The sequence below is a fragment of the Trematomus bernacchii genome, unplaced genomic scaffold (genome assembly GCF_902827165.1).
Source record: "Trematomus bernacchii unplaced genomic scaffold, fTreBer1.1, whole genome shotgun sequence".
Taxonomy (NCBI): Eukaryota; Metazoa; Chordata; class Actinopteri; order Perciformes; family Nototheniidae; genus Trematomus; species Trematomus bernacchii.
The window spans coordinates 13,975,390-13,989,049 of NW_022987714.1; the positions used below are offsets into that span (position 1 = coordinate 13,975,390).

The following is a 13,660-nucleotide window of genomic DNA, read 5'->3' on the forward strand; positions in this document are numbered from 1 at the left end:
TTTACTTAAGTAAGGTTGTGAATGCATGACTTTTACTTGTAACAGAGTAAATACTCTGTTATAAATATACACTGTGGTATTGCTACTTTTACTTTAGTAAAATATCCACATACTGTTTCCACCAATTGTTTAATTTTTTTTCTTCAAATATTCAATCAAGTCTAATTAAGTGGAAATGTTATATTCACGAAGTTCATCTGTCTTATTTACATATCTGTCTATCAACAGGAAGCATAGCAGTACAGCAGTGAGCCAGTGGAGTCTAATTGGAGTGATTGCTCAGGCAAGTAGAGGGATATATTATTACTGTTATTCTTCACTGCGAAATGTAATATAAAATTGTGGATAAATGTTTAAACCATTGTTTTAATATTACAAATTATGTCTGTTCATTTACAGAGTGGCCTTACTTTTAAGTGGAGCGGCTGGAGCCAGTTGAGGTCTAGGGAGGAAGACAGTTGACAGATTTCCAAGCTGGTCTCACCAGGGAGAACATGTAGGACTCTTTATATTATGAGATGGTCATGCAAACATTGCAACTTCACGACATCAAAACGTTTACAGCTCATAAAGCATTATAGATTGAATCATCTACACAGCGGTCAAGGCCGGTCAATACCATGCTTGTACTCAGATTGTCCTTGTTCATTTAAAAGTTGGAGTGCTCTTCACACACATTTGTCTAGATACCGTACACAAACTGAGCAATTAGGGCAAATTCTTTCATTTTCATGTCTTGTATGTAACTTTTTCTCGGACTGGATGGGATTAAGCTGACCCCAAAAGTACTGTCACGGCCCAAACTGTGTCCCTGTGTGTCCCTGTTTGTTCCCCTGTGTGTGTGGAGGGGGTGTGGTTTCCCTTGCAGGCAGCAGCCTGATTGCACTCACCTGGCCGACCGGCTCAGCTGTCCCTCATCAATCCAATCAAGACACAGCATATCTACTCCAGTCTCCCAGCAACTCACCGCCAGATTGTTTTCTACACCAGTGGTATTGCATCCTCCTGGCTGCTCAATTCAGTTATCCTGTCTGCGTGTTATTCTGTACTTTTTTGTAATTAGTTTCTCCTTGTGCTTCCAGTGCGATCCCTCAGCCCTCAGCCATCGGCCACCAGAGCTTCCAGCCAACCTGCCTGCTTCTTCCTTCACCATACCTGCCTGCCCTGTTCTCAGTCCAGCCTGAACTGCCTACCTCCACTCCGGACCTCCATAGTCTCCAAACCTGCCTGAGTCTCCGAACAATAAACCATTTAAACATCTTCAGTCATTGCCTGCGCCTGGGTCCTGTTTAAAACATAATCCTAACAAGTACAAGCTTTGAAGGTGAACCTGCTGCCTTAAAGACATGGAAAATGTGTTCTTCATATGTACCTTCCACTGTCCATGTTGCAATTGCTCAGTTTCAGGGAGCTGTATCAATCTCTGTCTCCCCCCTCTGCCATTTTTTTCTTTCTCCGTATAAACATTTCTCCCTCTTTCTCTCTCTCACACGGATTACAGTTGTTGCCGTCTATTCATATTCTGTTATATGTTTTTTCCCCCTCCTTAGGTAAAGAAACGTTTGTATTGAATGTTTAAAAAGCACCACTCCAAATCTATGATGGAGTAGATTTTGTATTTTTTGATAAGATAATGTTAATGTTGCATGCAGTTATTATAATGTTAATGTTGTCGGTTAATAGTGATTGAATTGTTGACAAAATAAAGTTGAATTGTATTGTATTTTAGTTGTGTGATTTGTGCTCAATGTATATTAAATGCATAGATTATTACATTTATTAGGTAACATTTTTCAAAAGTAAATGAATAACAATTACGTAATTAAAGTGAGTAATATAACTTCAAACAAATGAGTAATTCAACATTTTAAACAGAAAAAATATGATAAAATCTACTTATTTACTTCATAACAGTAACTATTACAGATATATAATATTTACTTAATAATTTGATAACAGTGATGTTCCTGTCCATGAAGAAAATAATTAGACTTTACTTAATTAGTTCAAATAAATATAACGTGTACCTTCAACATTATTAAGTAAGATCCACTTATTTACTTCATAACAGTAACTATTACAGATATATAATATTTACTTAATAATTTGATAACAGTGATGTTCCTGTCCATGAAGAAAATAATTAGACTTTACTTAATTAGTTCAAATAAATATAACGTGTAACTTAAACATTATTAAGTAAGATTTACTTAATATTTTCACAAATGTTACGTCTGGTGATAAGTACATTTTACTTGATACTGGAAAGTAAGTTCTACTTGATATTACAGCAGTAAAATATACTTAGAAAAAGTAAGTGCAAATACTTGCTAAGATTTAATCAAGTAAATCCTACAAGTTGTTTCTTTGAGTGCACACACACACACACACACACACACACACACACCCACCCACACACACACACACACACACACACACACACCCACACACCCACTCACCCTGGCGACCGGACATCTCCTTCATAATGCACCTTCTCCTCGTTTTCCCAGCATTCACTGGATTATCCGTAAATCATACAATCAAAACCAAAACGTTGATTTATCTGTTTTCCCGTTTTGGTTTAAAAACTGAATAACGTCGGTTTTTTGGTTTTCCGAAAAACCAAAAAACAACACCGGTTCTTTTTTAAACTTTGTTAATATTTTTTCGATGCATATTGTTCTAGTATTTGTTCAGGCTGTTACATACAATTAGCCTCTATTGCTACCTGCTGGTAGTGAGTAAATATTAAAATCAGTTAAAATCGACAACCGGTCCGCAATTTTTTTTTTATGTATCTACCGGTCCTTGGCACAATAAAGGTTGGGAACCCCTGCTCTAGATGATAGGAAAGGAGGTTTCAAACTTCCTTTATAACCTCCTTTAGCCTAGGAACCACTGGACCTCCCTTGACGAAAGGAGAGGAGAAAATGCTGCCCCACAATGCCTTGCAGCCGCAGCATTTGCCGTCACACAACAGTCGGCCGTTCACGGAAACAACCGATTATGACCGAGAAATTATATCATGAAAGTTACGGTGCTTATTAAGCATTTTAAAACGTATGTGGTAAGTTGCCAAAGTGCTTTGTTTTGAACGTTCATCAGTATTATAATCAAAAAGATAAATATGAAAGTTAGTTTTTACTGAAATGATCAAATAAAGTCAACATTTCACAGTCTTTACTGAGCTGTGTGGGGTTTGTTCAACTTTTAAAAGATGTTTGAATGGTGATATACACAGTGATAGATGTTAAGGACTAACATTTATAATAAATACATTTGTATTGATTTTAAGATCTTTTCATACAATAATACGTATTGGGATCATTTGTATTAATGTGGACCGGAGGGAGAGGGTGACGAGCATAAGTTTCACTTTCCTTTTTTATTTCAATTCCAACTTTGGTCATGAAGAATATGTTTCTCAGTTGTCCACGTTCATAAAGCATAAAACAACAGCATCAGAGCACGGTGCAGAGTCTCTAGATGAGTTTACAGTAGTCCCTCGTTAAAAGAAAAAGTGCAGTCGGATTCTCTAAAGTACCGCAGTCTCTTCTCCTAAATCCTTTTGAATTCTCCTATCCACTATCCCTTAACCCCGTGACGTTTCACACAGAGGTCAAGGGATAGACGATAGGGATAGACGTTAGGAGCTGATTTTTGGACTATTCGACTGCAACCTCGGACATTCTGTTTTGCTGTCAAATATTTGACATGTGTGGCTTTCCCAGCTCACACACGAGACAACACACCCTTGTTTGCATGAGTTGCTCTCCCCTCTTTGTATTTTGAAGTCCTTGAATGTGTACATGGCACATATTCATATGAGTCATTAGCTAAAATATTAATAAAATATGTTAATAAATCATGTATTTTACTTCAGCAGAAGAGGACTGTGAGAAGGAAGTTCAGTGCTGAGTGTGTGGCATAAAGCTACTGAAGGCCAAGAAAGGACTATGGTGATGTTGTGTACATGTAAATAAACGTGTTCTGAAATGTTCTCAATGCTGTGAGAAAAAGTAATTAGTTTAGACTGGACCCCTGAAGTTAATCGGAAAAAAAATACATGTAACTGGGTCTCGGTTGAGCAACAGGTATGACCCAAAAATAAATTAAACTCAAATTTGCAGTATTTTTATTTAAAAATATAATGTGGACAAAATTGTAATAATATTAGTTGTGTTTTACTTGTCCAGAATACATGACAATGTTGCATTCATTTGGACTCATTTGGTCATTCATATTCATAATATGAAACATTCCAAAAGCATATCAAATAAAGTGAATGTGGACGAATGTCATAACATCCGATAGGCATTGGTGTCTGGCAGTGGCGGCCGGTCCATAGGGGCGCTAGGGGCGCCGCCCCACCTCTTCCCATATTGAAAAAAAATAAAAATAATAATAATTAAAATTAAAATTAAAAAAAAAAAATATGTTTAAAAAAAAATATATGTTTTTATTTTTATTTTTAATGAACAAGGTAAATATTATATAATTGGTATCAGTAAAATGTATAATCTACAATAAAATCTCGTTTAAAATTGTGTTACGATGTCTAAAGTTACTGATAAGTCACATGTTTCCTGCCTGGCCTTGCCCATGCACCTTCTCTCGTCTGGGCGCTAAGAGAGGAGCCTTCAACCAGTGCAGCATCAGCCACTAGCAGCTGACTGTTGCTATCTGTAACGTGTAAACTATGCCGCGAAAATATAATTTCAGCCAATCAGCGTCGTCAAAGATGACGGTCACCAGGCGCCAATGTCAGCGCCCAGTGCAGTCTGTGAGTAGTTTGGACAGTGACTCGTATCCGGTTGACGCAGTAGTTGATGAGGATGGCTTCGTGTGCAGGTGGAGTCTCCGGACCTCGGTCCCCGGCTAATTCTGTTCAAGAGCTAATCTCCAATCCTTTCGAAAGGAGAAGTTTGGCAGATAAATTGTTGCTTAAAGACCTTGCACCGGACCAACCCGATTTGAATATATCGCAGCAATCTCGTGAAAAAGACAACATTTATACACGAGGCTTCACAAGTAGCTGGTACACAAGAAAGGCTTGGCTAGCTGGATGCAAACAGGTAAATGCTGTCTTTTGTTTCCCATGCTTGGATATCACTTTATATGTAGAGAGGAGGTTTCCCATGGTTGTTAGAAGTTTATTAATAAGTGGGCATTTATCACAGAAGTGATTGTTCTGTCTCCACGTTTGTTGCATTGTCTGTGATGTATTTTCCAACGGTTATAGCTCCTGTTCTGTCCCAGCAACACTACACGGTTTGCAGCTCCACCACATTTTTGGTTTATCTTCGGTGTCGCTTAAAATCTGCTTCCCATCGGACTAAAACCTCCACGTAATCTGAAGACAGATACTTGAAGTTATTTAAACCTTTTGCAAACTTTATGTTCTTTCTTGCTCTAGCCTTGCCAGTTACATTGTACATAACACATATATTATCATTATGCTAACTGGTTGTTCGTGTTAGACGATGTAGCTTTTTCATTTCTGAGTTATTGCTATATGTAAATAAACCTGTTTGTAAATAATCCTCAGAGAAACAAAGAAAAAACACAATTTATGACATTTTGTGCTGTGGTTATTTTTTTTAAATTGCATTTATTCACAGTTCAGTTTGAAATGCTGTAGTGACTTGTATTGAACCACTTAAATATTTATAATTAATGCTACTGAAAAGATGCTATTAATTTTATATCTCACATGCAGTTCACTGTAAAGCTACTTGGTGAAGGTGTTGGTTCATAAAACATGAACAGTTTTAAGAAAGAAAAAAACAGACCAGTTCTGAGAACACAAATTCCTGGTAAAGTAGTAGATGTTGAGGTTGATAAATAATATTTTCCACACTGAAGATTATGGAGGTATTGATCAGTCTTCTCATATTTTTAAGCCTCGATTTCTCCTTTCCCCCCCCCTCTAACATCACCAGAAGTCATCATTTAAGGGGTCATTTCTCGAAAACAATTTCCGGGGGGAAACCCCCCGGACCCCCCGGGTAGGTCACTTACGGTACGTCAAGAGCCCCACCAAAAAAAAAGACCACCGGCCGCCACTGGTGTCTGGATATGTGACATGCAAGTTATTGAACAAAACTATATAATCTTTCAATAAAATATCAGTTATCAAAAAAGGTGTGCCACATAAGGCACTCTCATTATGTGCATAGTATAACAGAAACAAACAGAAACCGGTTTGGTGCACGGCTGTCTCTGGGGTAATGTGATCACTTTGGGAGGGGGCTAGGGAAATACGTTTTCATGTTTGAAGGACTATAAATTGGAAGCGCATTGACGGTGTTGTCATTTTCCCTCCAGTTTTTCTCCTACACTGGTTATTTAAGGTGTGATTTCCTCTCTGTTCAAGATGCATTTTTATGGAGCTCTGATCCTCTTCATGACACTGTCTGCAGGTAAAAACAACTGATATATTGGCTTCATGTTGAAACACAAAGAAATGTAAGTTTTTTCTAAGTTATCATGATGGTGACCTTGAATTATGTCGCAGTAGTTTGATATGCGGCACATTCTTTGATTATGAATTTGAAAGCATATATTTGTATTGGATTTAAAATTGCTTTCTTAAAAATATTTAGTTGTGCATCCATACTTTGATTTAATAGACCTATTTTCAGAAACTGCAACTAAGCAAAAGTATTGAAAGCAAAATACATTTTTATTGTGATTTTTGGAGGATGGTGATAAAAAGAGCATTACATTACAGTATGTAACAATGTTTGGCACTTTTCTCAATTTCTGTATAGCCTATGGGTTGAAATGCCACACATGTGTTGGAGGTATCGGCTGCTCAGCGGTGATGACTTGTCCTTCCGGATTGAACCGTTGTTTCAGCGTCGAGGTCTTGGGTGAGTTTGCACTTCAAATAGATCATCAGTGCTATATTTCTCTTCAAATGCTTGGTGGCTTGTTTAAACTGAGTTTCTTTATATTGCACCTTGCAGGTTTGACCAAGAGTTGCATGACCAGCGAGGCATGTGTTGAACCCATTAAGTGCTGTTCCCAAGACCTGTGTAACAGCGCCATGCCCGCCGGCAGCAGTCCGCTCCTCCTGCTGCTCTCCTCGGCCAGCATCACTGTCTTTCTCTGAGGCTCCGGAGGCGCAGCTACAGCTTAACAAAATGTGTCTTCTTTTTTTGGAACCCTAGAAGAATAAATACATTTCCGGACGTATAAAAGCTGTAAATGAATAATAATAATAATAATAATAATAGTAATAATAGATTACATTTGTATAGCGCCTATGCATCTCGACATTTGTTCAATAAAAGACAACATTATGGATGATTATGTCATTGTTTAATTGATTTGTTCTGCATTTCACATTACTATACAGCAACGGCAGTTTTGTCATGAAGCCATAATAAGAAACATGGGTGACAAAACAGGACATAAAACATTAACAATATTGAGGAAATTAATAAATTAAATTGCTCAGGATTAATGAGCAGATCAGCGGACTAAAATGTTTGGACTGTGAGTTACTTTTGATCAACAGGTCAACACAAGCATAAATAAAAAGACAGAAAACATTTGCTGAACTTCTCTATAAGGTATTCATCTATACTAACAGAACTACGCCTATATTGCGCATCTATCTACACAGTAAATTTCTCTGAGTAAAATTGACTCAAATTGAAGAAAATTTTACTCTAAAAATATAACATTTGGTCCCAACCTATATAGAGTAAAATGTACTCTTTGTTCAGAGTTGTATTTTTAGAGTTTATTTTACTCTATTATGTGCTTAGATTTGACTCTGCTTAATGGTTATTTACTCTATGTAGTGTATATTAAAAACAACTCTACTGCCATTTTACTCATAATAGAAGGTAATTTTACTCCCAATCTAACGTAATTTCACTCCCAATAGAAGGTAATTTCACTCCCAATAGAAGTTCATTTTACTCAGAATAGAATAAATGAACCATAATGATCTTTACAATATAAAAGGTCAATAAACCAAAGTGCTTAAGGAACATGAGTGGGCGTGTGTGAAGCTGACCATTGAGCGGCCCAACCAAGCAAGGAGGCAGAGGCAGAGAGTTCAAATACAACCCGGTGTGGGCATTTATTCCTCTTTGTGGTACAGGATACACAGCCTCAATATGACTGTCTCACGTGAACACAGTCACCAGTCACCAGTCACCAGTCACCAGTCACCAGTCACCAGTCACCAGTCACCAGTCACCAGTCACCAGTCACCAGTCACCAGTCACCAGTCACCAGTCACCAGTCACCAGTCACCAGTCACCAGTCACCAGTCACCAGTCACCAGGACCTGTCACACACACACACACTAACAGGAAAACAGAACCTAAATACACACAGGACTAATCAAACCAACAAGACACAGGTGAGGAGGGAGGAGAAACACAGGGCACCAGGTGAACGCAATCACCAGCAGCAACAGACAAGACGGGAGGGGGAACACTTTTCAAACTAAAACAGGAAACAGAGACAGACAAACTAAAACATAGACAGATTGTGACAAATATATGCATAAATGACATATAATCACATGCTTCCTGTGCAATGTTTTAGCGTGGAACAAATTAATATACTTCGCCAATAATGAAGCTATATAATCCGTAACGGAGACCGAGATCAATGGCCCCAGAGATCACCTCCGTTACAGCGTGGTCATGGTTTAACTCCAATAGAATTGACTCTGCATTTTTGATCGCACTCTAGAAGCTATGAGTAATAAATACACTCCAAAATGATTAAATATCACTATTTCAGAGCACAATAGTAATTACTCTGGAAAAAATACTCACCAATATTTCCTGTGTATTGATCTATCTATCTATCTATCTATCTATCTATCTATCTATCTATCTATCTATCTATCTATCTATCTATCTATCTATCTATCTATCTATCTATCTATCTATCTATCTATCTATCTATCTATCCATATTCCATATTCCTTATTCCTTATGTCATATATTTTGAATATATATATATATATATTTGTATATATAATATCTGCATGTATATTTTCTATTTTCTTTTCTTTTTCTTTCTATTCTTGTTTATTTTATAGTTTTATTGTAAAATGCCTTGTCTTTTATGCTGCTGTAACAAAAACAATTTCCCAAATTGGGATCAATAAAGTACAATCTTATCTTATCTTATCTTATCTATCTATCTATTTATCTATAACAATAGTCTTCATTTACAATATAGACAATAGGCATAATTTTAAAACAACATATATCTATTGCAGTTATGATGTCATAATAACATACAATTGTATAAAACACAATTTGCTTACATCTTTGTTCTCTTTTGAGAATCAAACAAAACAGATTTAAATTTAAAAAATAATGCAAACAAACAAGTGAAATGAACTAAATTGCTGAATTGCTTTTAATTCACTGGCAGGAGCGACAAGTGAGGAGGAGCAGAAAGTGAACAACGAGGGAGAGATTGAACAAAGAGAAAGAGTAGAGGACAGAGAGAGTAATGAACAGGAAGAAGACAGAGAGACTAAAGAAGATGGAAGAGAGGGTGCAGGTTATGGAAAGGAGAGAGACATGGAAAATGAATGTTGACAATGTTGTGTGATCATTTTAGCCTCTTCTGCATGTCCAGATCATTAATAGTAACAATCAACTGATTCTTATGCAAAAGATAATTGATGCTGCAGCCCACTGACATGGTTTGAAATCAATATATTATCACAGACGGACCCGGTGGAATCTAGGGGTAAGAATCAGATGTTATGCATTATTACAATTTCAAAAATAATTTATGCTGCAGCCCACTGACATGGTTTGAAATCAATATATTATCCAATTTGTGACCCCCCACAGGACTTAAAAAGCACCTAACTAGATCATGAAAATCCCCCAAATCTATACCCCCGAACCCCCCTAGCATGTTTGGACCTCGGTATTTAGGAAATCCTGGATACGGCCCTGGTGGTAGAAGGTGACCCCAGTGTAACATCATGTGCTCACCATACCCACCCAATGTATTATTGAACCAATATTTAAGTAGTACCCACCTCAGTTAATACCACATCCCTCTATTTTCTTACTGCAGGCATAAAGGCAAAAACAAAAAGACACTTATTTTTGCCTTTATTTTTTCCTTCTACTCCGACCGTTTTGGTTTATGTTATTTATTCATTGTTTTTTTCTTAGAGATCCTAGAATAACTCTGTGATAACTAGCCACTTGCACACACTCCCCTAGTTTCTTGTTCTTGTGGTCCTACAGTTTTACGGTTGAGCTTGTCCTTTTCTGTAATATAACATTCATTACAAAATGTTGGATTTGTTTCATAATAAACATGTATGAATTCTTGCATTTTTTGTTTCTTCTTTAATATTAGCGTAACCTTTGCTAGCAGAAACATCTAAGTATTGTAATGCTATCAAAACCCTTAAGATTTTCGCAGATCGCTCTTTAGTCAGGAAGGAGGCTTTCAGTGAAGAGTGAGGTGGCTCTTAAAAGAGTCTTTGTGTTTCGATGGGCTGGTCTCGGGTCAGTTTAAGGCCAGCTGGATGTCCTTGGGCATGATGGTGGCATGGATGGCGCACAGGTTGGTGTCCTCGAACAGGCCGACCAGGTAACCCCTAGATTCCACACGACGCTGAAGTTGGCTTCCGATTCAGAGCTTCCGATTCGGCAGTTAAGGGGAAAGTTAAGGGAAATTTAATTTACAGCGCTGAGCGAACAATCCTTCGTGTTTGAACCTCTTAAATCGCTGCATAGCCGATTTATTTGGACTGGATTATCCCAGAGAGGCTAAACATTCTTTATAACACAGTTTTAGATTTGTGAAACCTTAATTCTATTTGTGAACATTTTTAAAAGGGAGATTTCAGTGCTTTTTTCGCATCTAGACCACATTAGACCAGGTCCTGATCTAAAACCACTATACCTAGACTCATCAAATCTGGACTGGATTATCCCAGAGAGGCTCAACATTCTTTATAACACAGTTTCAGATTTGTGAAACCTTAATTTTATTTGTGCAAATACAAAAAAGGGAGATTTCAGTGCTTTTTTTTACATGTAGACCACATTAGACCAGGTCCTGATCTAAAACCACTATACCTAGACTCATCAAATCTGGACTGGATTATCCCAGAGAGTCAAAAGATTCTTTATAACACAGTTTCAGATTTGTGAAACCTTAATTCTATTTGTGAAAATACAAAAAAGAGAGATTTCAGTGCTTTTTCCCATCCTGGCCACATTAGACCAGGTCCTGATCTAAAAATCTAAAAATGTTTGGTTTTTGTGACCAGTTAGACTCATTAAGGCCATTGTTTGCCTTCATAAGTGCAACTACGGAAGTGGATTGGAGTCTTTCAGAGCCTGTCACAGTTCCAGATCATACCAGTGTAAAGCTATATGTACATTAGTAATCATAGTTTTTCTATGTCAAAAAAAGTATAAACAGCATGCAACAATATCAAAACTTGCTAAACATGCTCACTTTATTATATTTGTGTTGCAAAGGTCATGCCACAGTCTGATAAGCATAACTTGTTTAAGAATTCAAAATGCAGCCCCCACTTCAATCAATAAAGCATTCCAAATATATATATCATGTGCAGTGCTCATTAGTAGCCGTCATCCCATGCAGTTTAAATATACTGGGACCACAGCAAGGCAGTGTTACACTGTGAAAGGATTTCAGGAGCCTTTTGCTTTATTTACATTATTTTAGTGGTTTGAGTAAGAGTACTTTTTAGAAATTCTAACAATGTATTTTTGAAAATGTATGAAACTAAAAAAAGTCTCCATACCTGTTAAATAACAAACTAACTTTCTACAAATAAATTCAAGATGTTTTTTAAGATAGAATATTTACATGTTCTGAAGCCACTGTGGCCTCAGGATGCTTCCGACACAACATTCAATAGCTTTAGCCAACGAGCTGCTGGGTCGGGTGAGGCTGCAGCAGCTCTGTGCCCTGATGTGAGCATAATCTGTCTTTTGGAGTATGTGGTGTTCTAAGGCTCTGTGCCTGTTAGCATGTTAGCCTAGCTCCTGCTGGGTGACAGACCCTGCAGTTTGTGATGGACTCTTGCCGCTGATGCACTGGCAGAAAGAACATAATTGCGAGGCCTGGTCTCCTGAAAAGCAGGTGCAGCCTACAAACAAGAGCAGGGAGGAGGAGACACATGTTGGCACAGTCATGCATTACAATCATAAAGCAGAACAACAAAAACAGTTAGCCAAAAGCAAAGCTGGATCATTTATTAATTGCTGTTAAAGCATAAACAGTTAGAATGCTTTAGTAAGTTTTGCTTGAACTTTAATAAAATGATCCTGTGAGGATAATAAATTAATTTGAAGCAGACTCAGTGTCAGGGTTCGGGAAAAATAGGACCCAAATGCAGTAAAAGGACTAAAAGGTCAGGTAACAAAAAGCGAGCTTTATTTCCCAAAGCTGAATGACAAAAGAAAACAAGGAACAACTTAACATACCAAAACCGGGGGAGTACGAGGAAGGATCAGGACAAAAAACCTCAGGAACAAACATGGAGCGTGACAGGTAGCATGGACAAGAGCAGTATAATCCAGTCCAGATTTGATGAGTCTAGGTATAGTGGTTTTAGATCAGGACCTGGTCTAATGTGGTCTAGATGTGAAAAAGCACTGAAATCTCCCTTTTTTGTATTTTCACAAATAGAATTAAGGTTTCACAAATCTAAAACTGTGTTATAAAGAATGTTTAGACTCTCTGGGATAATCCAGTCCAGATTTGATCAGTCTAGGTATAGTGGTTTTAGATCAGGACCTGGTCTAATGTGGCCAGGATGCGAAAAAGCACTGAAATCTCTCTTTTTTGTATTTTCACAAATAGAATTAAGGTTTCACAAATCTGAAACTGTGTTATAAAGAATGTTTAGACTCTCTGGGATAATCCAGTCCAAATAAATCGGCTATGCAGTGATTTAAGAGGTTAAAACACGGAGGATTGTTCGCTCAGCGCTGAAAATTAAATTTCCCTTAACTTTCCCCTTAACTGCCGAATCGGAAGCTCTGAATCGGAAGCCAACTTCAGCGTCGTAGATTCCACCGGGTCCGTCTGCGGCTCACGGCGATCGTGGCCACTCTAGTCAATGGGTGCTATTCCACCACATGCGGCGCGTTACAGCTCAGAAGCGTCCCAGAAGCGGCTCGGCGCACGGCTCCTCTAAAATTAGGATCGAATCCTATTTTTGTCGCGGCGCAGCCGTAACGTAAGGTCGGGCAGGCAGGAAGTGGAACGTTCAGAGCTATATAGACCTATATATATATATACACACACACAAACTAATTTTTGCATCAACAAAAACTGCGAGCCGGCAGGCAAGACGCTCCGCTTCTGAAATGCTTCTGAAACGCGCCTGGTAGGGTATGACGCCGGAGGAGGCCGGACTAAAACCGCGGCGCAGCCGTAACGCGGCGCAGACGGACCCGGTGGAATCTAGGGGTAAGCCTCGCTGGACTCCTGCAGAGCCATGCGGAGCTCTGGAAGCGCAGGTCGGTCTTGAAGTCCTGAGCGATTTCTCTCACCAGGCGCTGGAAGGGCAGCTTGCGGATCAGCAGCTCCGTGGATTTCTGATAGAGACGGATCTCTCTCACCCCTCGATTCCACCGGGTCCGTCTGCGCTGCTGTT

At 38.3% G+C, this 13,660-nt stretch overlaps 1 protein-coding gene across 1 annotated transcript; it reads left to right on the forward strand.

Annotated features, from left to right (window-relative positions):
* Window positions 1–6,313: 6,313 nt before the first annotated feature.
* LOC117491444 (lymphocyte antigen 6D-like) lies at window positions 6,314–7,257 on the forward strand. The gene is made up of 3 exons (XM_034141428.1): window positions 6,314–6,422; window positions 6,774–6,875; window positions 6,972–7,257. Exons 1-3 carry the CDS (start codon window positions 6,377–6,379, stop codon window positions 7,115–7,117), a joined length of 294 nt encoding a protein of 97 aa, XP_033997319.1. The 5' UTR covers window positions 6,314–6,376; the 3' UTR covers window positions 7,118–7,257.
* Window positions 7,258–13,660: the final 6,403 nt, after the last annotated feature.

Excerpts from the sequence above, each read along its gene's own strand:
- LOC117491444 (XM_034141428.1), top strand. The coding sequence starts at position 6,377 with ATGCATTTTTATGGAGCTCTGATCCTCTTCATGACACTGTCTGCAG. Across the intron at positions 6,423-6,773 it reads CTTCATGACACTGTCTGCAG|CCTATGGGTTGAAATGCCAC; the intron begins GTAAAAACAACT and ends ATTTCTGTATAG. Across the intron at positions 6,876-6,971 it reads TTTCAGCGTCGAGGTCTTGG|GTTTGACCAAGAGTTGCATG; the intron begins GTGAGTTTGCAC and ends TGCACCTTGCAG.